The sequence below is a fragment of the Chamaea fasciata genome, unplaced genomic scaffold (assembly GCF_029207755.1).
Source record: "Chamaea fasciata isolate MVZ Bird 193981 ecotype frontalis unplaced genomic scaffold, bChaFas1.0.hap1 SCAF_10, whole genome shotgun sequence".
Taxonomy (NCBI): domain Eukaryota; kingdom Metazoa; phylum Chordata; class Aves; order Passeriformes; family Sylviidae; genus Chamaea; species Chamaea fasciata.
Window position 1 is genome coordinate 2,532,539 of NW_027094095.1, and position 26,420 is coordinate 2,558,958.

General features: G+C 51.6%; 2 protein-coding genes across 10 annotated transcripts in view; one reads left to right on the forward strand and one right to left on the reverse strand.

Moving 5' to 3' along the window:
• The window catches only part of PACS2 (phosphofurin acidic cluster sorting protein 2), a 76,207-nt gene extending 60,788 nt beyond the window's left edge, over positions 1–15,419 (reverse strand). For 8 of the 9 annotated variants that reach the window (XM_066192019.1, XM_066192016.1, XM_066192015.1 and 5 more), the window contains exon 1: positions 15,256–15,419. In XM_066192019.1, the coding sequence (XP_066048116.1) occupies positions 15,256–15,383 (128 nt within the window). In that variant the 5' untranslated portion in view covers positions 15,384–15,419. Of the gene's footprint in view, positions 1–14,290; positions 14,397–15,255 lie in introns of all 9 variants that reach the window. The other variant, XM_066192017.1, reaches the window with a different exon arrangement.
• A 291-nt stretch (positions 15,420–15,710) lies between these two features.
• On the forward strand, positions 15,711–23,656 carry SEC22B (SEC22 homolog B, vesicle trafficking protein). The gene is made up of 5 exons (XM_066192020.1): positions 15,711–15,846; positions 16,105–16,214; positions 20,630–20,790; positions 21,120–21,266; positions 21,620–23,656. Exons 1-5 carry the CDS (start codon positions 15,772–15,774, stop codon positions 21,772–21,774), a joined length of 648 nt encoding a protein of 215 aa, XP_066048117.1. The 5' UTR covers positions 15,711–15,771; the 3' UTR covers positions 21,775–23,656.
• Positions 23,657–26,420: the final 2,764 nt, after the last annotated feature.

Genomic DNA, 26,420 nt, shown 5'->3' on the forward strand with positions numbered 1-26,420 from the left:
AGAGAACCACACTCAACCTCTGATTTTCACCACATGACTACAGGTAATACCAAGCACGTCAACTTTTGCATCAGGGTCTATGGCTACTCACACAAAAGAAACTTATTTATGCACATTACATAATCCTAGTGAGCCCAGCCTCTCTAGAGCACCAGTGTAGATCTTCTACCACTTCCAGTGTGTTTATTTTGAGCCTTCATTTCCATCACTATAAAGCAAAGCTCTGCTCACAGCAAGCACCTTGAAACTGGCTGAAAGGAAACGCTGGAACTGAAAGAGCGGTAGTGGTACAACTCTTTCACTGAGACATTGTGTGTTATGTATATCATTTGTTAAGTCATCACACATAAACGTTCATCTAATTACAAATCACCAAGGCATTCTCTGTTTTCTCACCTGAATCAGCAAGAACATTGCGGACACAGATGAATCCCCATGACTGATCCACAGTGGAGTGCTCTGTTTGCAGATGTACCACCTCAAATACAGATTAGCTGCCAGTCAGAACAGGTCCTCTTGGAGACCTGATGGAGAGTGAATTCACTTGCAGGAGAAAAGCCCAAAGTTACTCATGCGATAGCTTGGAAAATGTGCTGATAATTTTGGAACCAAGATAGGCCCAGGAGACCTAGCAGCAGCCTGCTGGCAGAGGACAGAGAAACAAAAGCTAGAGGATCCTCAATCCACTGCTCAAGAGTCAGGAACTGTGGGAAACAAGACGAAACACTGAATTTCCAGAGATTAGAGAATTGCTTCCATTAAACTACACCAAATTCTGCCACTAAACTGATTCAAGCCTCCTGAGCTGTCCTAGATATTGATAAATCATTTCACCTCATCGATAAGGTGAATCTGGGGACTGAATGGACAAATAGACGTTGGATCTTGGTATGTTAGAGATTCAGGCAGCCCCACACCAAATCCTGGCAGCACTGGGCCATTGTGACTGTAACAGGATACTGCGTGCCTGCAGCTTCCACGCCCTGGGCTTTGTCACACACCAGGAAAAGCAAGGAATCACAAAAGCATCCAATGGATCCAAAGAGGGAAAGAGAGCTGCAAAACTTCTCCATTCAGTGGGAAGGCAGAGGAAAGCTGCAGCATGCAAGACTGGATGCGATGCTTCAAATGTGAAGAAAACTTTGTTCTAACTTCTGTCTTTTATCATACTCCAGCTGTCATGTGATTTCTACAATACAGTGTGGGGAGAGCAAAGGAAAACTCAGCTACATCCCTTTTTCTCAGGGACGCATCTAACATATTCCCCCAGCGTCTATCTCCCCAGCTCCAGATACTTCCTAGCTGCACTCAAAAGTAGCAAGTGGTCAACACATTCTCAGAGCTCGGTAAGAATCAAAGTCAAGTGTTTTCAACAAAATCCTTCTTGCTGCTACTGCACTCTGATGGCTACTGAAGCTTGCCAACCTGTTCAGAGGGATGCTTTAACGATGAAGCATCACTTTAAAAACACATCTGCAGCTGTGCATATTTCACTTCAATCACTCAATTGTGAATTATACCTCAGCAAGCCCTTGAAGAAAAGAGGTGGGCTGTCAGGGGGATGTGAAGGGGGAGAGAAAAGAAAGGAATTTCTACCAAACAAAAGAGCTCCAAGAAAGTGGTACAACTTTGCTGGAAGCTATTCCCAGCCCACTCAACATTTTTTTCTCTACACAGACATACCAGAATCCCAACAAGGGGCATTTTTCCCAGCTAAAATACGAACCATCAGCAAATCTGACCACCACCAGAGAGAAATACGACAGCCTAGTGGATGCAAAGCAAAGCACAGTGAAATAATCTTAAGAGTTGTGTAAACCCAAGAGCCACCTTTGAGAGCTGCCCGTGGTGGCAGCCTCACACAAGCACCTGCCCAGTGCCCAGCACGCTGCTTGGCAAAACAACAGTCCTGTTTGCTCTCCTGACAAGCCTTGTTTACGTAAGATAAAAGTACACAAGATACCAAGCACCTTTCCAGGCCTCCCCTGAAGGTTTGTGAAGAACAGTACCACTTTACTGATGTTCACTAGGCAGTTTCACTGTCTGTTCTGCATTGCTTTTGAGACTGAAAGCCACAGCAGGGGCCAGTGGCAATGCTGAGAGAGGCCAGGGCAGAAGGAAATACCACAGAACACTGGAGGCAGCACATGGCTGGGACATCGGTGGGCTTGGGCTAAACCTACCCACAAGCCAGCTCCAGTCCAGAGCCTGTACTCCAGCAGCTGGGCGCAACTGGTTTTTTTAACCCAGAGATCCTCTGGATCCCAAGCGCTGTGCTAAGGTGGAAACACCAGGAATCAGGCTACTGGAACCTTCAGGAGAGCAATGGTGCCAAGGAAACCTAAGGATGCAAACCCAGACAAGGCCGATGCGTGGTCCAAATGCATCAGCACGTGTGAGGAAAGCTGAGCACTTTGCACTCCACACATACACAGCAAGGGGCCAGCAGCAGAAAACTGGCCTTGAATGCAGGTGCAGCAGGAACACAAACAACCATGCGGACATTTAGGTTATGATCCTGGAACAAGGAAACAATTGAATGAACAATTAAAGCTTATTTTAAATGTTTTTTTTTCTAAGGACACCCAGCAGGACCTGCCGTTTAGGTGTCAGAAAAACAGGAGTACGCTGACTGAAGGCTGAACTGAGAAAATCCATCTCTGAAATCCCTTCTCCCTGGAAAAAGCTCCGTGCGTTTGCTTGAACTAAGCACTATCCAGGCTTCTGATCCTCAGGCACATCCTCCTGGGCCAAGGGTAAGGAGCCACCAAAGTTTTGTCTCAGTGAGCAGCTTTACACTTGAGCTGCTGAAATGCTACGTGTCGGGAGGAAAAAATCCTCTGATCTGCTTTGGTATCTGCCAGTGGCTGTCTCAGATCCTCACTGGGATGGAACATGAACAGGCAAAGCTTATCCAAGTACCTGGAGACTCTCAAAGTCTATTTGTGAAGCAAGGACAAAGCCTACGCTAATGGTCTTCAGCTCTATTAAGCAAAATAAAGCAGAATCGTGGCAGAAAAAAGATACCAATCCCTCCAGCCTGAAAGAAATTGGAGCACCTTAAATTCTGGCACACTCTCAGGCACAGCATAGGGAAGAGGTGGAAGAGCAAATAAAAGGGAGTTCAGCCCCCAACAAGCCACTAGCAACATGAAATATATATGATCCAGTTCTTGCAGTTCTCAGCTTTCCTTGCAAATCCTTCATTTTGAGGCAGTGGGTGCAACTTGATCAGGAAAGCAGCATATCATCTTTCTACCACCTAGAAAGCACGCAGGTACATTTTCATTAAAGAGGTCGTTTTGGAAGGATCCCTTTGATGCTGAAAACCACCCATTTGAGAGGCAGAGATCGCAGAGGAAAGGCTGCAGGACAGCCCCAAGGAACTCAGAGCAGATCCTGCAAACTGGAAACCAGCAGGCGGGTGGAAGAGCGGAAATGGCAGGGGGGCAGGATTAGAAGTGCTATAGATTTATGATGAGCGATGCTCTAACAATAGCTTTCTTTTAAGAAGGAAGCTCTTCCTGCTGTAGTTAATCTAGTTAGCCTGCCCGTACATTTATGCACTGGGGAAAGACTGCGTACAGGACAGGCAAATCCTCAAGTCAAGTAAAACCACCCACTTTAAAGCTCATAAAATACCTACCCAGTAACATGGACCATGGCAGAGGGGAAAGAAAGAGTTGCTCCCCTCTGCAGCTGTCAGGGGCTGTTCAAGGGACCTGTTCCAGCCTTTACATGGGCTAGACGTCCCAGGAAGGTCTTTTTCAGCCATGTTTTCCATTTTCATAATTTCTCCCCACCCTGAAAGGTCATGCAGATGAAAACATCAATTTAACGAATGCCAGATGGAAGACAAGTTAAGCCATATGAATCTTTGCTGATTATATAATTACCTTCATTTCTTGCAGAAACATGGAAATGCTTAGAGTCACTGGCAGATTATTTTGTACATAAACAAACATTTCTAGGCTGTTTGTGCTTTAAAGAAATTAAGTCCACATGGTTCTGACCAACTGCTCCATTACCACGTGGCACATACATGAAAAAAAACAAGCCTGAATTTGAAACTACACCAGGAGGTTGCAGACACCCATCTTCCCCAAGAGCCCAAAAATAATACTTTTTTAATGGGCTCATCAACTCACAGTTACAGATTCACTGGATAGAAACTTAAGATGATTTGCACTCAGTGTTAAATACACCAAATTATTTTCTGCAGACCTCAAGGTCATTTAATTCACCTCTAATGAGCCCAAACACATCAGCGAAGAAAAGAGCACTGAAACGTTCAGGTTCATTTGCTCCTGGGCCAGAGCAGTACAGCCATGGGCAGTGTCAACAACAAACACACAAAACACCAGAACCTCCACAGGTGACTTAGGCAAAATCTACGGGGGAACTTTGTGTGCACAGGTAAGGGCAGGACTGAGAAACCGCTACAGACACACTTCTGCGAGTCTGGCTATAAAGCCACAAGCAATCAAAGATCCAGTGCAGGGATGCGGATTTCTGAATGGAGCCGGTTGTATTTGTAGGTGTCCCATTAGAAGCCAGGAGCGCGCATTTAAATTTGCGTAAGAATCGGTGCGAAAGATTCAGTCACACCCCCAGCAATCTCCAGTAGCTTTGGCTACACTGTCAAATACCCAACTGTCTATTTGACAATATCACTGCGAGGAGCCCAGCTCCCAAAGCCTTCTTCCCACCAGAGCCAAAGAAAGGGAAAGACCACCTCCACTCCAACCATCTCGTCACCCTGACCTGCTCTGCAGCTCTGACAATAGCAGCCCCGAGCTGGAGAACACACACAAACCTTTGGACCACCCAGGGTTTATAGCGCAGAGCTATAAGGCCAGCCTCTAAACAAGGGGCTGGACTTCTCCTCCCCACAGTAATTCAAAGTCATTTCCTTGGGCCGAAAAGAAACTCCACTGAATTAGCAACGTGGTGCAGTGCTAGACTGAGTGAGTTACTTGCTCCATCCTCACCTGCACAACTATTTGGACCATCATGCACAGCACAGCAGAGGACTGCTCCAGCTGAACACAACCCACCTCCTCACCTCTGCCCCCCAATAAACCTGCACCCTGATGATCAACTTTACCATGTGAACTCTCCAACGCTTGCACTGGCACAACGCAGAAGGTGCTGGCATGCAGCAGCCGAAGTGAGCAGTTTACAAAAAGCCACCAGACACACCAGCTTCAGAGAAGCAGGTAAAAGCCACCTCTAACCTTTACCTGGATGGTGTCAGGACAGTACAACAGCTCTGCACACATCTGACAGAGAGAGCTCTTCAGTAAGCAAACTGCTGGAGCCTTGCTGTAACTGGCAGAAGAGGTAAATGCTGGTGCCTTACACCCCCAAACACACACTGCGCAGATGGAGCAGCGGGAAGACAGCCCTGATGCTGGCTGGCCACAGCTGGGAGACAGGCACTAAGATCGCTCTGCTGAGAACAGCAAGGTCCCTGTCTCTGTTACACACCAACGTGATCACACGGCTGAGGCAGCACTGAAATCGGGACACACACGGCAAGCTGAAGTGAAGACTGCACACATCAGATCTGGGAAGTCTGCGGGACCGTACTGAGATGAGACCCCATAATACACCCATTTTCAGCACAAACCCTCCAGAGGCAATGAAATTGAGCTCCACCACAGCTTCCAGCTGAAGTGTGCTATCCCTGAAACTCAAGAAACTCAAGACTGAGTGACCTCAAACGATCCTGCTATATTTGTAAAATCGTGTGTGAGGAGATGTCCTCCAACAACCCTGTGCCTTTCATAGAAGCTACACCACCAGACCAGATCCCTAAAAGAGAAAGGAATCCGTGTCTCCAGCGTAGAAAATGGAGTTGCTTTCTGAAGACCTAGGCCCACAGTCCCAAAGCCAAATGCATCCAAAGCGAAAGCCGTGCCTCCAGCTGGTCCAACAGAACCTTGCGAGCTGTTCAAGCTGGTACAAAGTTCCCTCGACTCTCGCTTCTGTCATTTCAGGATGTACTGCAGAACTGCTAAGTGGGCAGCAAACTCTCTGCAGTCGAAAGGAGGAGGCTGTGCTCCTCCATGGCTGGCACTCAGCAGCTGCCAGGACAGCTACAAAATATGGTGGCGCACCAGCTGGAAAAAGTCATGTACTAAATGGAAAGCAAGGCTCCGAATGGCCTCAGACATCCTAAAGGTGAAACGGCAACCATACATAAATTAATAGGAGACCACACTGCTGTGTGAAAGGGCACCTTGTCCACCTCACTGTGTGTTCCCACTTTCTGATCTAAGACACCTGCTCGCGGTTTGTTTTGAGGTTTTTTTGCAGGTGAGCTGAGCACTGCAAATTGCTTCTCATTCCCAAAGCAGCAGAATGTCCCTGCAGGTCTCTGTGACAGAACACCCTCCTAAGCAGCTGCAAGAAAGGGAACTGCACTGGCAAGAAAACCCTGCATAAGCTCTTTCATGACAAGTCACTGCCAAGCTACGATCTCATTGCTTTAATGAGAGCGCCCAGCAGAGCAGCGTGCTCCGAAGGCACCGACGACGTGCCCCAGCCCCGCAGCTGTTCCCCGTGCCTGACTGCTGCTCCGTGCTCCCGCAGGGGACAAGCCTAGCTGGCCACGGCAGCGTGCCACCAGCCTGGTCACGGCACGGGACAGCACAGCTGGGGCTCTCGGCAGAGAATTCCCCGGTGCCAGCCGGCACGGCGGGAGCCAGGACACGCACGGGAGCGCTCACAGGATGCGCCAGACGTGACAGCCGCAGATCTCCGCCTGGTTCTCGGAAGCTGGGGCGCGTCCACATTACCCGCGCTCCCCGGGCGGACTGTCCTCTCAGCAGAAAGGGGATACAGACTTATATGGACTATATATAGATAAGGCTTCCTAAGAATCTCCCGATGGGGGTTATTCTCTGCTCTATATCTAGACCTGGCCTGGTGCCTATTGGGAAACACGTACCAGACAAGTGCATGTGCAAGCTGCAGCTTGTTTCGGCCATAAATGAGAGCCCTGCTCCAGAAACCCCTGAAACACAGGCCAGAGCCACGTTATGAGCTCCACGGTTTTCCCATGCCTCCCTTTACAGCCTTCCATGCGTCTGCCTGCAGAGGTAAAGATCCCTTTAGAAATCTCTTTCCTGCACATGATATTTACTTAGCAGCAGTGAGGAGTACCTCCAGGCCCTTGCACAGCAATGGCTTTGTAGAGAAATAAAAAGAGCAGGAAAAGATTTTGAGCAATTGAGCTCAACAGAGCAAAAGGATCTAATGAAAGTAGCCAGTGTCTTTTGCAGAAGATTTTAAACAGCAAAATAAAGTGCTTTGTTGAGCAGTGAACATGTTTCACTTCAACCTGCACACAGAGGCACACCCTTCATGCCCCGCTCCTTCACAGCCTCCCACCTTCAAACCTCAACTTCTCCCCAGCAACACACACACACAAAAAAAGTCATCCTGGATCACCAGGTTTGTTCCTTTTTTTTTTTCTTTTTTAGAACAAACCAAACTACCTCCCCTGAGGTCCAGAAGGACCTGCAAACTCTGTAGGTTTTGGTCAAACACCAGCATTGCTCCTTGGCTATTCCCTTTCATTTTCCTCCTACAGGCTCCAGAGCACCTGATTGCCAAAAAAGCAAACAAGCAGGAGAGGGGAGTGGATTTATCATTAGACCAAAGCAGAGCTTGAGGAGGGAGGGCCCACGTTAGAGCACTGGGGGAAAACTGGCTAACCTGCCATTTCCCAGCAACAGCAAAGTGATCGTATTTATTTGATCGTTTGGATGAGCCGCAGCAAGAAACAGGACAAGTCAGTCAAAAGCTTGCAGTGTCCAGGTGCTGCTCCCTGCCCAAATAACACACACCATCCTTGGGGCATTTCCCAGCCCATTCAAACACCGATGAGACAAACTGTTAACTCTCCGAACCAGTACAAAGGCTACGGATGAGGAGCACACTTCACACGACATCAAAGCTGATTTTATGCTAATCCATCTGCTTACAGAGGAATAAATGCTATTTTCCCTTGACAACTCTTCTGAAATCACATCTGAGCAACCGTGCACATTTCAAACCCTTTTGAACCACCAGCAAACCAAACGTTGTTGCTTTCGGTGCAAAAACTCCCAGGAACAGCAGCTCAGCCGGTGACTTCCACAAAGCACACAACCCCAAGGCACTGCACCAAACACAGGTGCTGCCACAGGTACCCCGAGCCAGGGTTTATACACGTGAGAGCCTCCGCCAAGCAAACTTCACAGCCTACAAAAGCTGCTCTCAGTTTTACTTTTGCTGTGCACTTTAAAAATCAGCCTGCCTTCCCACTGGAGCAGGGAAGCATTTGAGCTCCTGATCAAAAATAGTAATTGCCCTGCAAGTAAGTGTGCTCGAAGGCAGACTGGCAGCTGCTAGACGAGGAGGACCAAGCAGGCCACCTCAAAAGAAAGGCACAGCTTGTGACAAGCGACACAGCCACAAAAAGCTCTGCGGGGAAAGGCTGAAGTGGTTCTAGAGGAGGAGACGCATTCCAGGCTCCAGCACACAACAACAGAGCCCACGCATCTCTTTTTCCAAACAAAAGGAGCTCGTCTCTTCCTCACCTGGAGACCCTCCACTACAACTACACCAACTCAAGGGCAGGGTCTACATGTGTGGCAGCCCCCTGTTTTTTTAGGGATCCCTTCTCCAGGGATGCTGGCTGCAGCAAGCAGAGCTTGCCCATCAGAGCTCTCTAGGCAATTCATTATTTTAAACAAATGAGCGATTAGCAAGGATCCACTCTCTCCTCGTGAAGCTGGCTGCATGCCCTGCAAGCCTCCACATCACTGTACAGTATCATAATCCAATTAAACCTCACCATGAGAGAAGCTTCACGCTATCACATTCAATTAGCCAGTTAAGCCTCTTATCACGTGCACGTTAGGATCCATTTGGACTGAAAACTCTCCCAGCACTGATCGGGCACCCTTCAGCCGGGCAAGGACACACAGATGTCACATCTGGAGCAGCAGCAGGACCATAGAGCTTAAGAAATCCATACTGCTGGCTTATATGGAAGTAGAAGCACAGGGGAAATAAAACACGGCGACCAGCTCCTGCCCACTCACAGCTATGTGCTGAGGTGACTTGCTCCCCCTCATTCTCCTGCTCCCCAGCTTCCCAAGGAAACGGGTCAATTCTGAAGGAGCTCAAGGGGCCCAGAGGAAATTCAATGGAAAGGCAAAGGCTAATGGAGGACCTGGCAAGACAGAGTCGTCTGGCAGCTAGCCACCAATTCCATAGGAAATACCCTCCCTAGAAGGTCACCACAACGGTGGCAAAATTTGGCCCAAAAGAATTGGAAAAAGCTGCCAAGATGTGACGCAAATAAAGCCAGCGAGCAGGCCAGCTTCCTGCGTGAGGCCAAAACATGGAGCGCTCTTGGAAAAAAGAAAGATTAAGGGTTGCGAGGAACATAATGGCCTCTTGTAACAGCTGAGTTGTTGCTTTTCTTTTCTTGGCAGAAAAGAGGGATGTTTTGTTGCTGGTTGATTAATCTGTTATGCAAATCATTTCATAGCTAATTTGATACAGCCACAAGCTCGCCACAGAAATTGTCCGCCTGCTCAGAGCTGATGAAAGGTGGAGCATCAATGGCTCCATTCGACAAGAGCTTTTATTTCCTGGACAAGCAGCTGCAGGGTCACCTCCTGCCAAGCAGGGCTGCAGAAGCACAGGCCAGACCTGCCAGGGGACACGAGGGGAAGATCCTTTGGGCACCCTCACTTGGCAGAAGGCAAGGAAAGAGGCCTTTCAAAAGAGCAGCCCGTTCCTTTCACTCCCACCATCCTTCTGCACTGGGCATGCACAAAACATCCAGGTGAAAACCATGTAAAATCCCATCCAGAGACTTTGGCTAGCAGCTTTGAGATTTCAAGATCTTTTTCAGAGCTGTTCTTGACATGCACAAGCTTCAACTTAAAAAATCACTCGAAATAGGTCTCACTGCAACTCTTGACTCCAACAAACCACTCAGCCTCTAGACAGAACACTTCCACTGAATAATAAATACAAGCATCCAAATTACATTCAGCAGGATCATACAAAGTGATAGGATTCACATGGGGGCACTTAGGGATCACTGGGGTTTGATCTCTTCCCCAAAGACTAAGGAGGAGAAATAGGATGTTCTACCTCCAAGAAGAAGGGGTGGTTCTGGCCACTGCACCTTACTCCAAGCAGTTCATCTCCATTGCTCAGCTGTGGATGTTTTTCCTCACACATCTCACACATTCAGCATTACCTCAGTGATATTTTTAAAGCCTGTCCTGTGCCCTCATTTGTATTCAATTTCCTTCCGAGGTAAAATGTTAGGCATTTCATGCTATTCAAACAAAGTCAAAACAGAGCCTCCAAATAAGCACTTCTGAAACGTACCTAGTCATCTGAGTAATTAGACATTTTCCTAGTTCTAAATGTACTGAAAATCTATTGTCAGCTCCCAATGAATGTGCCAGCAGTTATCCTAACCAGGAAGAGTTCTCTCCTAAATGTTAGCATACTGACAGAATAGAAGGTTAAGATACATTTAAATTAACATCTCTGAATTAATCAGTGTTTTTAATTACATAGCATCACCTGATCATGATTATTACTCCAGCAAGTTGTTCACCTTTCTCTGATGATATGATGCACAGTAGGCATTGCTCAAGCCAGGTCAGAGCATGCTCTCACTGGCCAAGAGAAGTTCCCATTGCCAGTGCAGGCACGCATCCTTCACACCAAAGGGCGAAGTGTTCCACTTCTAAGTGAATCTGTGGCAAATCCTTACAGGGAAGAGTCAGCTGTGGACTTCACACAGGTCACAAGCCCCTCAACACTCTGCTAGCAGAGGGAATTACCACGTATGGGTGCAAACCTGCAGATTGCTGCAGTGGCTCCATGGCCCAGCAGTCCTCACTGTGTCCCTCCTGTCACACATCTGTGGTGCTGTCACCTTCAGATGCTCACAGAGCCCTGTGCAATTGATTAGCCACAGGAAGCAGACAGCCAGATAGGTCAGAGGAAGAAGATGGGAGCTGGCAGACAGAGAGGAGCACATAGCCTGGGGCACCAGCACACTGTTAGGATCCACTCAGCTGCAGTGAATCCGAAATCTCACCCCCATCAGTTTCCATTGCCCCTGGGGATGTCCGTACCAGGACTGGTGCGAATGTCCGAGCGCTGCACGGTGCTGAGCAGTCACATCCCTGCACCCCCAGCCTCCTAGGAATCCAGGGGATGTGTGTGGAACCCCTTCACATTTCCTCATCCAGCAGGCAAGCTACGTAGGTGAGCCAACACATGAACTGCTCAGGCAGTCCCCAGTCAACAAGCCCAGGTCTCCAGCATCACCTTTTCACTGGTCTGTTCCACAGACTTCTTCCTTTATATCCTGCAGGGACACTGGGTCTCACCTGCTCCACATCCAGTTTGGTCTCAATCCACTTTATAGTTCAAAGCCTAGCAGCTACTTTTACAAGTTTGTGACAATTAAGACAGTAGCCTGAAACAAAACCTGCTCCGAATGGGAACAGTGGCTATTACTGCCTTCTCCTGCTTCAGCAAACCCTTTCAACAAAACTTTCCCCCCAAGCCCACTCTCCCTCTGGACAACCTCCACATGGTGCCTTCTCCTCATGGGGCTACTTCAACGTGGGACACTACTGCATCCTGCCATTCACACCCACAGATTGATGAAAAGATTGGAAGGCAAAAAAAAAACTCCGAAACCCACTGAACAGTTCTTACTTCCACTCTCTCAGTGTGAGGAAAAGGTGTTGATTCTCTCGCTGCCATGTAGCAGGAAGATCACTCTCAGTGTTTACAGGTGGTAGGGAGCACTTTATGCAATGTAACCTTCCTCAAAGAAAAGTCTTGCAGTGCACAGAAGAAAGAAACAGCCGGAGAAGGTAGGCATCTCTCCCTTCTGGTATGCAGTGGATACGCCCAGACAGTGAGACATTTTGAGTCACATTTCTGGGATGACTAAAGAAAGTCGCTGCATTTCAGAAGCACTATGGTCAAACCTCCCAGGAGCTACGTGTGCTGAAGAATAAATCATCAAATCATTCCCGCAGATGGCAGGGGTGTAAGAGAAGCCAGAACAAATGCAAAACATCACCTCACCTCATGTTTCACACTAAGCACACAACTGCAGAACACCACCATGACTCTTCACTGCTGTTCTTCCTTAAGTTTAGACACAGCCTTTTCACACGAGGAAACTCCGTGGATGCACCAAGGCAGCCTTCCAGATTTTGCTGACACCCCACCCAAGCTGCATGGACTTTCAGTAAATCACCCACCAGAGCGTGTTGAAGAGCGGTGCTCTCGAGATCTTCCTCCCACAGTGCAGCTCTTGGGGAAGCACAAGCACAGCCACACCAGGCCCTCCACCTCAACACTCACCCACACAAGTTAGAGCAGTGCAGGGGCAGATCACTCCAGGCACTGCTTCCACCCAGCCCCTCCTGCTCCAGGTCGTGGTAGGAGAAACCCCTTAGAAACGGGCTAAGATTTATTGAACCAGAAAGAAAAGGGAAGGAAGCAATATTCCCTCCCCAAACACGTGCTCCTCTTTGTGAATCTTCTGACTTTATGCCAACTTCAAATCTCTTCCCCGCTTGGAAAGCCTGTCCTGCCAACAGTAACCCAGAAGGGAACTGGTGAAAAATCTCAAAAGGGACCAAGGCAGTTCCACAGTGTCCGACCACACATTAAGGCCCATTTTCCTCCACATCCGCTTCTCACGTCCCAACAGACATTTGCTGGTGCTACAGGCTCACTTGGGATATGGTTTCCCACACAGAAGATTTCATTCTAATATCTTTTGCTTTAAGAGAAAAGAATCTTTACTGTGCCATAGTAAAAGTCATTACAATGTGAACTTAAAAGGCAGAGGCAGTGGCCTAACTTAAAGGTTCTCAAACTCCAGCTTCCTCTGACAGCAAGGTCTGTTGCAAAGCCCATAATGAAATGCAAAGCACGATGATCAACGATTAGAAACAGCAGCACTGACTGCTACAGAACTCGGTGTTTGTCCAGCACACACCCCACCAATATCCCCCCAGAACCTGCAACCTCAGCTGCTCCTGACCTCACTTTGGGTTAACAAAACTCACCCGGAGCCCACAGCTACAACCGCATCCCTGCCACACGCTGTGCCCAGCCCACAAGGGCACTCCGTGTCCAGGAGAAAATTCCACATCTCTGGGAAGACAGGCTCCTAGAGGTGGCAGCAGCAGATGCAGCAGCTGGATGGCAGCTTATCCCCCTGGCTCGAGGGAAAGAGGGCACCCAGGAAGAGCAAGCACAGGGAAGGGCACCAGCAGGGCTGAGAGCAGAGGGACCCACCGCTACACGAAAACTCCCTCAACCAAAGGCTTTGTTCCTACAAGGTCCCAAATGCCCCAGTTCTTCCATCAACGCCTCAGGGCAGGCAATCTGAGCACTTTCATCATCCCCTGCTTGCACAGCTTGCTTCAGCAATTCCAGACTTTCCCCCTCAAACCCCAGTTCTGCCCCACCTGCCCAGACATCCACGTGCGCTTTGCATTCCCCACATTCCTCCAGGCACCTCCAGCAGCTGCCTCCAATCTGCTGCCCACCCCAATTCCAGCACCCAGGACCCACCCTTGTGCTCCCTACCCCCTACCTCATCAAGGCAGGGTCAGTGTCCTTACACTGCATTTTCTGGTCATCTACAGATTTGCAAACAAGCAGGCTATGTTGTGAGCTCGTTTGCAGATCTGCAAGTATCAGCATAAATGATAATGCAGAACGAAAAGTCCTTGACAGTGTCGGACATTTGGGCTTTTATTTGTTTAACGGCCACTGTTACAAGGTTGGATGGGATGGAAATCCAACTGCCTTCCTCTAACAGAGGGTGCAACGGAGAGAATTGTTTTCAGAGCAGTGCTACGAGACGCCCCCGCGTCCTCTGCACAGCAGGGACAATGCCAATTGCACTGGAAGCACAGAATGCTTTGGGCTGGAAGGGACCTTAAAGATCATTTAAGTCCAACCCCCTGCCAGGAGCAGGGATACTTTCTTGTCTAGTGCAAAAATGAAAAAGCACCAACTGCTCCTCCAGCTATTCCCATCCGGGCGACAACTTCCACAGCAAAGGGACTCCTTGAAGAAGGGCACATTCCCCCGGGTGCCAGACCCTTTCCAAGATCTCCCGTCGCAGAGAAGAAAGGCTGAACAAGACACAAGCTGACAAAGTTGTTGCCCGAGGCGCTGCTAGCACAGATAAGCAGCTATAAACCAGGATTACCTGCAATTGCAGGACTCAGGTTGGCTTCCACCCCTCTATCTTCCTGCCCACGACGGCAGATCACTACGACTGTGGGCAGTGTTTATGCCGGGATGGTTACTCGTCCCTGCAATACAAGGGCATGGCCACCAAGTCCAACATGCTATCTGGATGGCGCAGAAGACAGAGGGATTTAGGGGGGTTTATAAAGCTTGAAGAGCTTTACGTTCCTGCCAGGTCAGCCTGATGACTCTGTTCCCTTTCTGCTCGCTCGCTATGTCCCCGTTTAAAACAAAACAAAACAAAACGAAACGAAAAAAAAAAAAAAAGGCGAGAGAGAGAGAAAGGGAAGCGCTTCAAAGATTCGTCTCCGGCACGTTTAAATCCTCATAGGCATTCTGTTCTGAGCTAGGCATGAAGAGCGCAAAATTTATGAAAACTAAGAGGAATGCCTGCCATGCGATCTAAAAGCAGCGCAGGCAGGGACCACGGCCGCGTGTTTACACACAGCAGAGGCGGGGAAACAGACGAGACAGGGAGAGGGCGAAAAACCATCACTGGAGAAAGGGATGCGCACCCCGAGCCCATCCCTGCGGGGCATTTCCCGGGGAAAGGCGCCGTCAGCACGGCACTCCCGGGGGACGGCGGGGCTCGGGGGAACGCCAAACCCGGCCACCAGCACGCAGCCGGCGCCGGGGGTCTGGAGGGGGACCCTCGCTGTGAAGGTGACCCCCGCACACACCTGGCACGGGCGGCAGCAGCCCCCCACCCCTTCTGGGCTCGGGGGTCCCCGCACCTCCACCCATCCCGAAACCCACTGAAGGCGCGGGAGGAGCCGTGCCCGTCACTGCGGTAGCGGCAAGGGGCGGGAAGGAGCTCTGCCATTGCGGGGAGGACCACACAGGTGATGGGAAAGAGGAGCGAGGAAGCAGCCGCGAGGCTGGGGAGGAAAGGGGGTGGGGTCCGCGCCCTCGCCCGCCCGTTACCTGGGGACGCAGCTGGGGCTGGAGCCGTCGATCTCCCAGGTGGCGAAGAGGTTCATGGGCACGGGCCGCCCCAGGGCCCCGGTGCCGCCGGGGAAGCTGAGGCGGCTCCGCTCGGCCGCCGCCGCCATGGCTGTGCCCGCCGCCCTGGCGCGCGCCCACCGCGCCGGGCCGCCACTGCCCCGCCCCGCCCGCGGGGGCGCGTCACGGGGCGGGGCTAACGGGGGCGTGGTCACGGCGGGGCGCGGCTCCCGAGGGGGCGTGTCTCTGCGGAGGGGGCGCGGTTGTAGTTAGTGGGCGGGGCAGACCGCGGGGGGCGTGGCCGCGTGGAGGGGCCGCGTCCGCTCGGAGGGGGCGTGGCCCGGGGGCGTGGCCTCGCCTTGGCGCAGGCGCGCCCGCCGCCACCCCTCTTCCCACGGCCGGGCGGAAGTGCCGCCGGCGCGGCGGCCGCGCACCGGAAGCGGCGGTGGCAGTTTCCGGGCGGCTCCGTGGCAGGCAGGGCGGGCGGCGGGCGCAACCATGGTGCTGCTCACGATGATCGCCCGCGTGGCGGACGGGCTCCCCCTCGCCGCCTCCATGCAAGAGGACGAGCAGGTGGGGCCGGCGGGGCGCGGGTGGGGAGCGGCCTGTCTGTCGGTGAGGAGCGGGCGGGGGGGGCGACGCACCGGGACCCTCTCAGTCCCTGCTCACGGCAGGGCGGCTTTGGCACAAGCGTTTGCCTCCCGGTGGTGGCGGGTGGGAGGGGGAGAGCCGGCCGGTGCCGTCGGACTGGTCCCGGCGGCCCCGGAGCGTCGCCGGTGTGTCGCCGGTCCCGCCCCAGCAGCCCGTTCTCCTCCCTCCCTGCCTCCTCAGTCAGGCCGCGACCTGCAGCAGTACCAGAGCCAGGCGAAGCAGCTCTTCCGCAAGCTGAACGAGCAGTCGCCGACGAGATGCACCCTGGAGGCAGGAGCCATGGCTTTCCAGTGAGTACCGGGAGGGAGGCCGGGGATACCGGCTCCTCTGCCCGGGAAACGGGCAAGGGCTCTTCTGGGTCGGGGTGAGGGTCTGTTAGAAACGCGGCTGCCTGGAAGAGGTGGCCTCTTTCCCTCCCGGAAAGGGAGAGTGTGTGAGTTGTCACTGCTTGGCACAGGTGTCTGGCACTTGGTTTTCATCCAGTTTCGTAGTTCTGCCTTTGCTGCAGACAATACAGGTTCTGTTCCCCTTCTGGTTTTTTGTTTGTTTTCACTCTCTACCGTGCCTTCACTGCATCTTCTGGGCCTCCTGTGTCTCGTCTTTAAAGAAGACGTGTCCTTGTAAAGGCAGTGTGGCAGTGCTGCTGTGAGCTCCTCCTGCACGGGATTGTCCTCTCTGTGCCCTGTGAGAGCTCAGCTTTTTGTGCATTGCAGGCACACCGAGCATCTCGGAATATTTCTGTTATCGCTGTTTTAATATCTGACAGACTTCTTTCTGTCATCCAGTAAACTCAGTCTCATTGTTGCTAGATTCGTTGGGCGTGTTTAATTAATTTCCTAACTGCTTGGGAACTCTCAATTTAAAAGCACTTTCGACATTCTCCAGTAATACTCCTGCAGGGGAGCATGGATTTGAAATAAGGAAATCTTGCACAGGTCAGACGTCCTTATTTCTTGATAGCAGGGGGTGCGGAGAGGCAGGTGTACAGAGGGGGAATTGGCAGTCCCTGGAAGGCAAGGAAAGCTCCTGTGTGAGGAGGGAAATGCTTCTTTCTGTGACATGTCATTAGCTGGCGGAGCAATGCTTGAGAGCTTAGTCAAGATCTTGCCAGGGATCAGAACAGTGCATGACAGGAATACCTGTGGGAAGTCTCAAAGCTCAGGTGCCAGGTGAGGTCTCCAAGCAGAGTTGTGGCAGAAATGTGCCAGGATTTCCACACTTAGCGCCCCTGCTGCTCTGCCACCAGCAGCAGGATCCCTCCCAGCCTGCAGGTGACCCCGGGTGACTGGGTGTGTGTTTATGGCTGGCTGAGGGGGAGGTGGCCTTTGGATGCAGGGCAAGGTTGGCTTTGGGCCTCTGCTCCAGCAACAGGAGCCCTTTAGCAAATCTCTCACCCCGTCCCTTTCTTCAGAGGTTCAGTGAAGTGAAGAGGTGGCAGCAGGAGTTTTTTGGATGGGCAATCTTTGGCAAAAGCCACGAGGTTTTGGGGGATGATTTTCTTGTGGTTGTCTTATGTATGCTAACTGCAACAAGATTTTTTTAACAAATCTTTTCTCTGGGCTTTTGGTTGCCTTTGATAGGGAGTTACAGTTGCCAAAGGATGGCCCTGATTGTCCTGGCCATCCTTATCTCCTGTTGGATTTGGATGTTGTTGCCAGAGTTATTGCTACAAGTTAAATCTTCACAGAATTTAAACACTCCCTGGTTTCTGAGTGTCTCCTTGGCTCGGCAGGGGTGTAGCTCTGCCTGGCAGTGAAGCCTTGGGAAAGAGCCTGTGTAGATCCCAGTAAATCCCTTCTTGAGTTACTTCCATGATGCAAGCAGAGCGATGTCTGCGAAGGTGGCAACACTTGCCCAGGAAATCAAAGCCTCTTAGTGGTGGCTGTAATGACAGTGGTTCTGACGAGGAGGGAGGGCTTGGGCAGGCCTGTTTTGCCAGCTGTCTCAAAGGAGCAGCCAGGTTACCTGGCTGGCAGACAGACAGGGACAGGAGTGTTTCTCTTTCTGGGTTGAGTTAGTCCCTGGATAGGTTTTGCTGCCCACTGACAGCTGCTGCTGCAGAACACTTGCTTCTGCCTACTTTGAGGTGGGACTTGACAGCAGGACCTGTGTGAAAAGAACACTTTCAGGTCAGAAACTTTCCTCTCCAGGGAGGGGAGGTGGTAGGGGAATTTGAGATTTGGTCTAAAATAACGCTGACCGATGACCACGCTGCTCGTTGACACAGCACACCAATCTTTTTCTGCCACATCAGAGCCCTGACTGCTGAGGGCAGCACAAAGCAGGACAGAGCACTTTGTGGGGGGAGTTAGCAGCATGGCCAAGGGTATTGCTGGACTTGCTGAGGTGGTGTTGAACATCTTTAGCTCCATCAGTTCAAAAGAGTTCAAAGAGCTGAGCCTTACTGAAACTTGAAATTAAATTAAATTGTGAGCACTTAGGTGATTTCTGGCAAATGCTGTGCCCAGGTTTCTGCTGCAAAAGCTGTGTCCCCTTGCCAGCCACAGCTCTGGGGGCTCTGCAGGTGCAGGAACACCGACGGTGTCTGCTGTGCTGTCAGTGAGCAGGTGACCTTTGGCTGATAAATGGCTGAAGTGACTCTTACCTGTCATTTAAAAGCAACCCTTGGCCTTTGCCACTGGTACCAGGATAAAGCTTTTCTCTCTCAAAGTGTCCAACATGGTGACGAGAAACCAGCTGGCTGCACTCTGTGCAGAGTTAACAGTGGCAAATGGTCACATCTGCCCCTTAGGTGAGGACACATCTGTCCTTAGGTGAGGTCATGCAGGCAGGTCCTATGCTGGTGCTTGGAGGTGCACACAAAGTATTAAACTGAGAAGCCCAACTGTGCAGGAGCTCTGGTCTGAAGTTGACAAAATTGTCTGAATGTGGGGCAGATTGAGGTGAGCTCGCTCTCTGTGATACTGACAGACCAACTTTAAATCCGACACACTGAATATCACACCTGGGAGAAGCCAGTGGGAAATGCAGCTGAAGAGCTCCAGACAGGACCAGCTGGCCCAGGCAGAGATTAACACAGACCTCAGAGTGCTCTCACCTGGAGAGTGCTGCTTCAGCAGTGCTGTCAGAATTCCCTTCTGACACTGGTTCTCCTCATTTCAAAAGATTTGCTCAAGTCTTGCTCGTCATGGCAGTGGCTAAGTCAAGCTCCAGGTGATGATCTATGGCAGCCCCAATGTGTCAGGCAGGTCTCCAGGGGTAAGGGAAGAACAGAAGCTTGATGGTGGGATTGGTCGGTGCACTGATGCAGTCCAAGCTGAGGAACAAAAAAGGACCAAAGGCCACAGGCACTTGGGGACGTGCGGTGGAATGGGTTATGGCCGCTGGAGTTTCTTGCTTCTGGTTGGGGTAAATCAGTTGTTGATTGAAGGCTGCCAAGGTTCGCACACAGGCCATATAGAGGCAGGAGAAATGGATACTCCTGAGCCCAGGAACAAGGTGATGATGGCTGCTTTAAAGGACATGGCCCTGCTGGGGCATCTGGAAAAATAGTGGGGAGTGGGGGAAGTTGTTTTGTAAGCCTGATGTGTCTATTAACAAAATTTTAAGCTGCTTATTTTACTACAGTGCCCTCAGGACTGGATCATTTCTTTAATACACTGCTAATCTTTATGCTAACCAGACTAATGCTTAATGGCATTATGCAGAAAGTCAAAGGAAGGTAACCTAAAAGTAGCATTCACACTCCACCCTGAACAATATAGATAAGCATTCAAAAGTGTTTACAAGGCTGTTTACTGTCTCCACCCCCTTGGTTTTGGTGGGAGTATTGTAGCCTTTATTTTTATATTGGCTAAGCGAGGAGGAAAATTCAGTTGGGAGTGTGGAGCAGCAGAGTCACACAGTGAAGCCCAAACAATCTCAAGGTTGGTGGTGGGGTGAGGAGAGGACCCGTGTGCCCTCAGCTGAGGGGCGCACCAGCTTTACTCAGCAGCAGGTGTGTCACTGTGTGCTTTGGAGCCCCTCGCCTTGCAGCCAGAGAACTGGTGGCATGGTCACATCTACCCATGGCAAGCCTGTAAGGTCACCAGAATGCATCCAGCACCAATGCCCCTCCCCAGCTGCCCCTGTGGTGATGCATGTGCATAGCAGTACCCCTTCCACAGGCCTGTGCTGGTGGAGGAAGGGGTACCCGGCCCTCCAAAATGGAGAGTGACAGCTGGGAGTCACTGAGTGGCTTCCCAGCGTGCTGAGACCAAATTCCTGTGTGTGTCTCCTCGTCTCAGTGCCTCAGCTTCCCATTTGTGGGCTTCAGGTACTTGGCTGTGCTGCCACTTAAAGACGTGTTGGTCACTTTCCCCTCTAGTCTGCTGGCAAACTTTCTTGTGCTCCCTTCCTCCCGACTGCAGGGTGTTCGCTCTTTTATACTTCAAAATTACAGCTCTTTTGTTGCTGGTATTTTGTTAAGCTAATGGTATTCACAGGCTAACTTTTGTTCAACTGCAGTCAAAACTCAAGACTGTTTGCATGGGTGTAGGGTCTGAGGGTACAAGAAAATACATTTTGGCTAAAGAAGAGATAAGCTGTTGCTTTGCAGAAAGGTTTACACTTGATCCAGACATAGAAAACCAAAAGTTCTTATACCCACTTCTCATTGTCTCATAGGAATAAAGGTATGCAGGGTGGTGTTTGACGGGATGGGTTCAAAATTGGTTGATTAATGCTCTGTCTGCCATTCTTTTAGCTACATCATCGAGAAAGGAGTGTGTTACCTGGTCCTGTGTGAAGCTGGATTCCCCAAGAAATTGGCCTTTGCGTACCTGGAGGACTTGCACTCAGAGTTTGATGAGCAGCATGGCAAGAAGGTTCCAACAGTCTCCAGGCCCTATTCCTTCATTGAATTTGGTGAGGTCCCTCTCCCTGTGGCTAGTCAGGAAACTTCTTGCTGGGAGGGAGCAGCAGCCACAGGGTTCTCTGCAGCTTGTCCTATGGAATTGACAGCTCAAATTTTTCTTGGCACTAGAGACACGGGTGTTCTGAGCAGGAGAATAGAGAAGTGGCAGGGAAATGGTGCATGTCCTTAGATTCAGATTTCCTGCTTTTAGTCTTTTGGCCTTACTCCAGTGAATATTTGCACGTAGTCTTGTGGCTGTCTCAGCAGTGCTCCCACTCCTCCTGCAGCCAGGCCTCTCTGTGCTAGTGGGGCTCCCCCTGATAGCCTTGTCTCCTTCCAGACACCTACATCCAGAAAACCAAGAAGCTCTACATTGATAGCCGGGCAAGGAGGAACCTGGGCTCCATCAACACAGAGCTGCAAGATGTGCAGAGGATTATGGTGGCCAACATTGAGGAGGTCCTACAGCGAGGAGAGGCCCTGTCAGGTACTGGGAAAAGCCAGACAGCTCTCTGTCTCCTCGGGCAGCTGGGTGGGCTGAGTGTCCTGGAGGGAAAGGCTTCACCCTCCTGAGGAAAGCAGCGAACATGGTGGGTGTTTCAGCTGCATCAGCTGTGTTGTGAAATGGCTGGCAGGTGCTGGTGCTTCGGCGGGGAGAGACCAGCACCTCCCCGGCTCGGGTGGAGCTCATCCCAGCAGGACAAGCCCTGGAGCACTGCAGGAAGGCACAGGCCACCAAACTGCTGTGCTTCCAGCTGCTCCAGACAAACTTATACACTTAATGTAACATTTGGAGAACATTCAGCTAATCCAAATTCCTCTCCCCTTTCCCTTTAACAGCTCTTGATTCCAAGGCCAACAACTTGTCCAGTTTGTCCAAGAAGTACCGCCAGGATGCCAAGTACCTGAACATGCGCTCCACGTACGCCAAGCTGGCGGCCGTAGCCGTGTTCTTCATCATGCTGATTGTCTATGTGAGGTTCTGGTGGCTGTGAGCTGGCCCAGCCATGGAAGAGGGAAAGCCAGTAGCCTGGCAGGTGGATGTGTGCAGGACACTGCTCATGGGGGATGTGCATTAGAATCCACACAGGACCATCACCTTCACGGGAGTGTCCTGGAGTTGTTAGGTGACACCTGGCTACTGCATCTCTTAGTGAAGCCTAACAATAGGTGTAAAGGCTTGTTGACTGCAGGCTTTTCCTCTGAGGCAGTTTGCACTAGGACACTACAGAGTTTGGCCTCCCAAGGTTCTTCCCCCTCCCGGGGCACTCTGGTAACAGTCAATCAGTGCTGTTTAGCATAATCATATTGTACATCCTCCTGTTGAGTAGCTCTAGTGGGAACTGGACTCTAATGAACATTCCTTGTGTTGGTAATGTTTGCTTTTTTAGAATCTGGGTCTGCAGTTATTTTTCTTTCTTTTTCAAGACCCCCCTGTTTGAAGGCAAATATTTCACTGTACATAAACCAGCTTTCACCTCTGTCAGAATACCTGTTGAGCGTTCTGTGTCTGACATCCTGGCTTGTTACACTTCAAATTGCTTTAGGAAGAAATGGATGTTAAACTATGCCTTAAGATACATTCTGTCCAGTACTAGGAGGGGCAGTGGAAGGCTTCTGTGTTAACTGGTTCCTGCAAAATTAAACTCCAGGTTTCTAAGTGTCCACTCTCCCTCTTCTGACAGCTGTGTGTGACAGTATGTTTCCACATGAACAGGGTGTATAATTCATTGCTGTTGGAACGGGCACAGTGCAAACTATGTCAGCACTCTATTATTCCCTTCTAGCTGCAGATTCTCTACATTATTTCCTTCCTTTTTGTAACTGTGCTTTCCTTCCAAAATGTGTCAAAACTGCCAGCATTTCATCTCTGGGATCCTTGTTTTCTTTCTCCCTCTTTCCCTCACCCAAAACAACCAAAAAACCAAAACTCTGAATGTTGTTGTGAAGAAAAGACAGTGTTTATTTAAAGAACACTTTAACTTTACATGAAGGATTAGGATAACTTTAGAACAGTGGAATCCTTTAGAAACACCACCTCTTTTACCTGTGGTCACCTTCTCCCTACCTCACTTGGGAAGTTGAAACTGTAGGTGAGAGCAAACTCATTATGGGGCAGTAGTACAGAGCTTTTTCTTTCTTATGGGCCAATCTCTGTATCACCAGTGTCATGTGATTTTTTTTTTTATAATTTTTTTTGGTCCAACTGTGCTGAGAATAACATTTTAGCAGTCAGATTTTGGTTTTATTAAAAAATTTAAAAAAAATAAAAAGGAGAGAGAGAAAAAAGAAACCCCACAGCTCAGGCACTCTGCTGCACTCAAGTGTCTGCCACTTGGTAGAGGAAGCCGGTGGTGTCACAGAAGGAAGTGTCAGGACTTCCCAGCACCTTTTACAAGCACATAACCTTGTGTATTTCTGGATGTATAAATGTGACCTGGAAGCGTTTCCTGCCACCGGGTGGGCAGCACAGCTGTTGTCCTGTCTGGGAATGCTCCCCAACTTGGCACCTTGTTGGACTGGCGGAATGCGGTCAGCACTCGTCCACCGATGAACCCAGCAAATCTGAGCTGCCATATAGTCTAAAGTAATCCGGTTTCTGCATGATGCCTCTAAGTGTTACTTTGTAGGTTGCTTTATTATAATTCTCATCATTATTTTAAGTCCTTTTAAGTGGTGTCCCTACCAGGTGAATGTCCCAGTGATGTAGGTCTGTGTAATGTAGGTGCTGGAAGGTCTCACCATTCAGACACCGACCGTCCGTGCATCGTTGTGATTGAGGGGGGTGATGTGTCTGCAGCACGGGGCAGCTTGGGGAACAGCTGCCTCCTGCAGCCCCAGTGTCAGCAGTGAAATAAATGCTTCTGAGAAATCCCCTCTGCGGCGTGGAGTGTCCCGTGTCTCATTCCTGTGACCTTGGTGGATGCTTTTCTTCCTTCTAGGGACACAAGAGGGTGAAGACCCCATAGATGGAGCCACGTGGGATCAGGGCTCCCTTTTGGAGGCAGAACTAGTTGAAAGACGTGATCTTGGCCATTTTCTGCCGGAGAAGCTGTACTTTAGTTGTAGCAGGGGTCTCTCCCTGCTGGCACATCTCTGCTTGTTAGCAGGCAGCCTCCTCGGGATTTTACGGGGACAGTTTTGTGGCCATGCTGCTCGAAGGGGGCACACGAGAAGCAGCACAAAGTGGGAGTGAGTGGGGTGTTTGTCCCTCATGGGCTGCACCAGTGTGAGCAGGACACGGAGCTGCAAGTCCCACTTGCCTAGAGGGAAGGATGCAGAGTCCGCCTCTCCCACAGGCGAGCGTGGGGCTCCAGGGAGCGCCTTACGAGCAATTTCCTCGCTGAGTTCAAAACACGGAACCCCCTTTTGTCCCTCGAAGAGGCGAGGGGTGCTGCTGATGCTCCGTGCGAGGACGGTGTGGGCAGGGTTTTGCTTTGCTGGGGTCTCTCTGCGCCTCCTGCCCAGTGAGGTGTGAGCTCGGCTGCCGTCCGGCTGCTCGGGCAGAGGGGAGGAGAAGCTGCCGCCCTTTTTTCTCCCGTGTGTTTCGTGACGGCTGCTGTCGGCTGAGGGTCCCGTGGCAGCAGGGTGTCCTGCGCGGGTGTGCGGTGGCCGGTCCCGGCTGGCTCGGGGGTCGCGGTGCTGGCGGCAGCGGCCGGAGCCGGCCCCTGCGCTCTGCCTGCAGATGGCAGTGCCTGCGCGGGGCTGGGGCGCGCTGCGGGGCTCAGGCACAGAGCGGGCTCCTCCTCAGGGCACCCCCAGCTCCTTGCGGTGCCCTGGCCTCCCCAAAGAGCCGCAGCCCCCCCGTAAAGCCGGGGATGTGCCTGCGAGAGCTCCCGGACCAGGCTGTGCTGCCTGGCCTCACCTCACCGTGCAGCCGGGGTGCTGCGGCTGGGACGGACGGAGACAAGTCCCGCAGGGCGTTTGCCCGTCGCCTCCTATCCAGCACCTTCTCCGTTTCTGCTTCTGAGGTCCTCCTCTGCTTCCAGAGGCTCTGGAACAGCCTTTGTCCTCTGGGCATTCCCCCAGTTGCTGCACCTGTCCCCCTCAGCCTGGCAGAGGCGAGGGGTTTTGTCCCATGTCGGGAACACGTGGAGCGGAGGGGAAGCGGGACTTGGGAGCAATGCAAACTGCTGGCAGTCCTGTAACGCCTAAGCCCCTGCTTGGGTGGGTTTAGAGAGCAGACTTGAGCTGAGCTGAGCTGAGCTCTCCCTTCTCCCACGGTGTGCCCAATGCTACTGGGAAAATTTTGGCCCGGGGTACAGACAGAGTGCAAAAGACAAGGTGATGGTGCAGGGTGTCCTGGGAGCTGCTCAGCTCATCGTGTGAGCGCAGAGGTGAAAAGCTGTCGGTTTTGGCTGCTGACACTCCTCAGCTCAGGTCTGGGTACCCCTGGGTGTCTTTGTGCCACAGAGCCAGGGGTGCTGCTGGGGACAGTGCCTGCTGCAGGGAACGGACTGCGTACCAGGGACACGGCTGTGTGCCCTACTGCCCACTGGGGGTGTACGCCGCCTGGCACGCCGGGTTTGGGTGACGGGGCTTTCCTCCCTGAGTGAAGCAGCAAGGGCAGACAGGCAGAGCTGGTTCCCAGATGCTGCCAAACCTGCCATGGGCGGGGCACGGCACTGTGGAGAGGAAGAGTGCAGCAGGATGGCCAAAGCTGGCTGGGTGCTCCAGCTACCATGTCAAATATAAAACCAGGTCTCACCTGGCACAGGCTGTGGCTGCTCTCTGCACTTGCATTGCTCTGAGAGCAGGAGGGTTTTGTTTTCTGTGTTGACTTGGGCACCAGATGCTTCCTCTGCTTTGAAGCAACTCCTCACACTTGCAAACCCTGCTTATGAGTAGGTTTTGAGGAAGATCCAGTTCCAGCATCTTTTCCTCTGGGAACCCAGGGCAGTCTGGCCACAAATGGTTCCTGGAAGCTGTTTTGCCGTGTGTGAATGTCCCAGTGGTGTGGAGGGTTGTGCCTGCAGCACCTGCCCAAAGCACCCAACGACAGAGAACCGCTTGGACAGCAATGGCCAGGGTGCTAGGGCTTTAAGTTCAGCCTTTGAACACCGTAGCCCTTGTTCTCCTTCCCCGTGTGGCCAGTGTGAGGCTGCCGCAGCTCGGGGGGGCTCTGAATCCCACCAGGGCCATGGAGGGATGTCCCCCAGAGCCGAGCTGAGGGGCTCAGGAGGTCCCCTCTGCCCCCTACACTTTGCCGTGTTGCCTCAATGTGACCTTTTGGAAAGGAGGATGTCGATTTTCTGCCACCCGAAAACGAAGGCTGTTCTGAGGGCGGGGTGCTGGGTTGGCAGCTGGCCAGGGACAGCTGACTGTGGGACCAACCCTCCTCCATTGGCCTGAGTCAGCGCCACATCCTGCCCCAGAGCACCCCTGAGCTGTGCCCTCTCCCCTGTCCCCGGTGATGCAGCTGTGCTGGTCCTGAGCCCTTGGCAAGTCCCAGGGCAGGACTTGGGTCACCTACCTAGCCCCTGACCCCCTCCCCACCCTGTCCCTGTTGGTCACCCCAGACCTGAGCTCTTTGAGGGTCGCTGAGGATCCTGCCCTGGGCAGAGGTGGGGTTTGACTTCTCCACCGCAGGATACCCTCCTGCGGCTCCTGCACAGTCTCTGACCCGTCTGCCCAGATGTAT

Coding starts and splice junctions, on each gene's coding strand:
- SEC22B (XM_066192020.1), top strand. CDS start 15,772: ATGGTGCTGCTCACGATGATCGCCCGCGTGGCGGACGGGCTCCCCCTC. Junction 15,847..16,104: donor CCATGCAAGAGGACGAGCAG/GTGGGGCCGGCG, acceptor CTGCCTCCTCAG/TCAGGCCGCGACCTGCAGCA. Junction 16,215..20,629: donor GCAGGAGCCATGGCTTTCCA/GTGAGTACCGGG, acceptor CCATTCTTTTAG/CTACATCATCGAGAAAGGAG.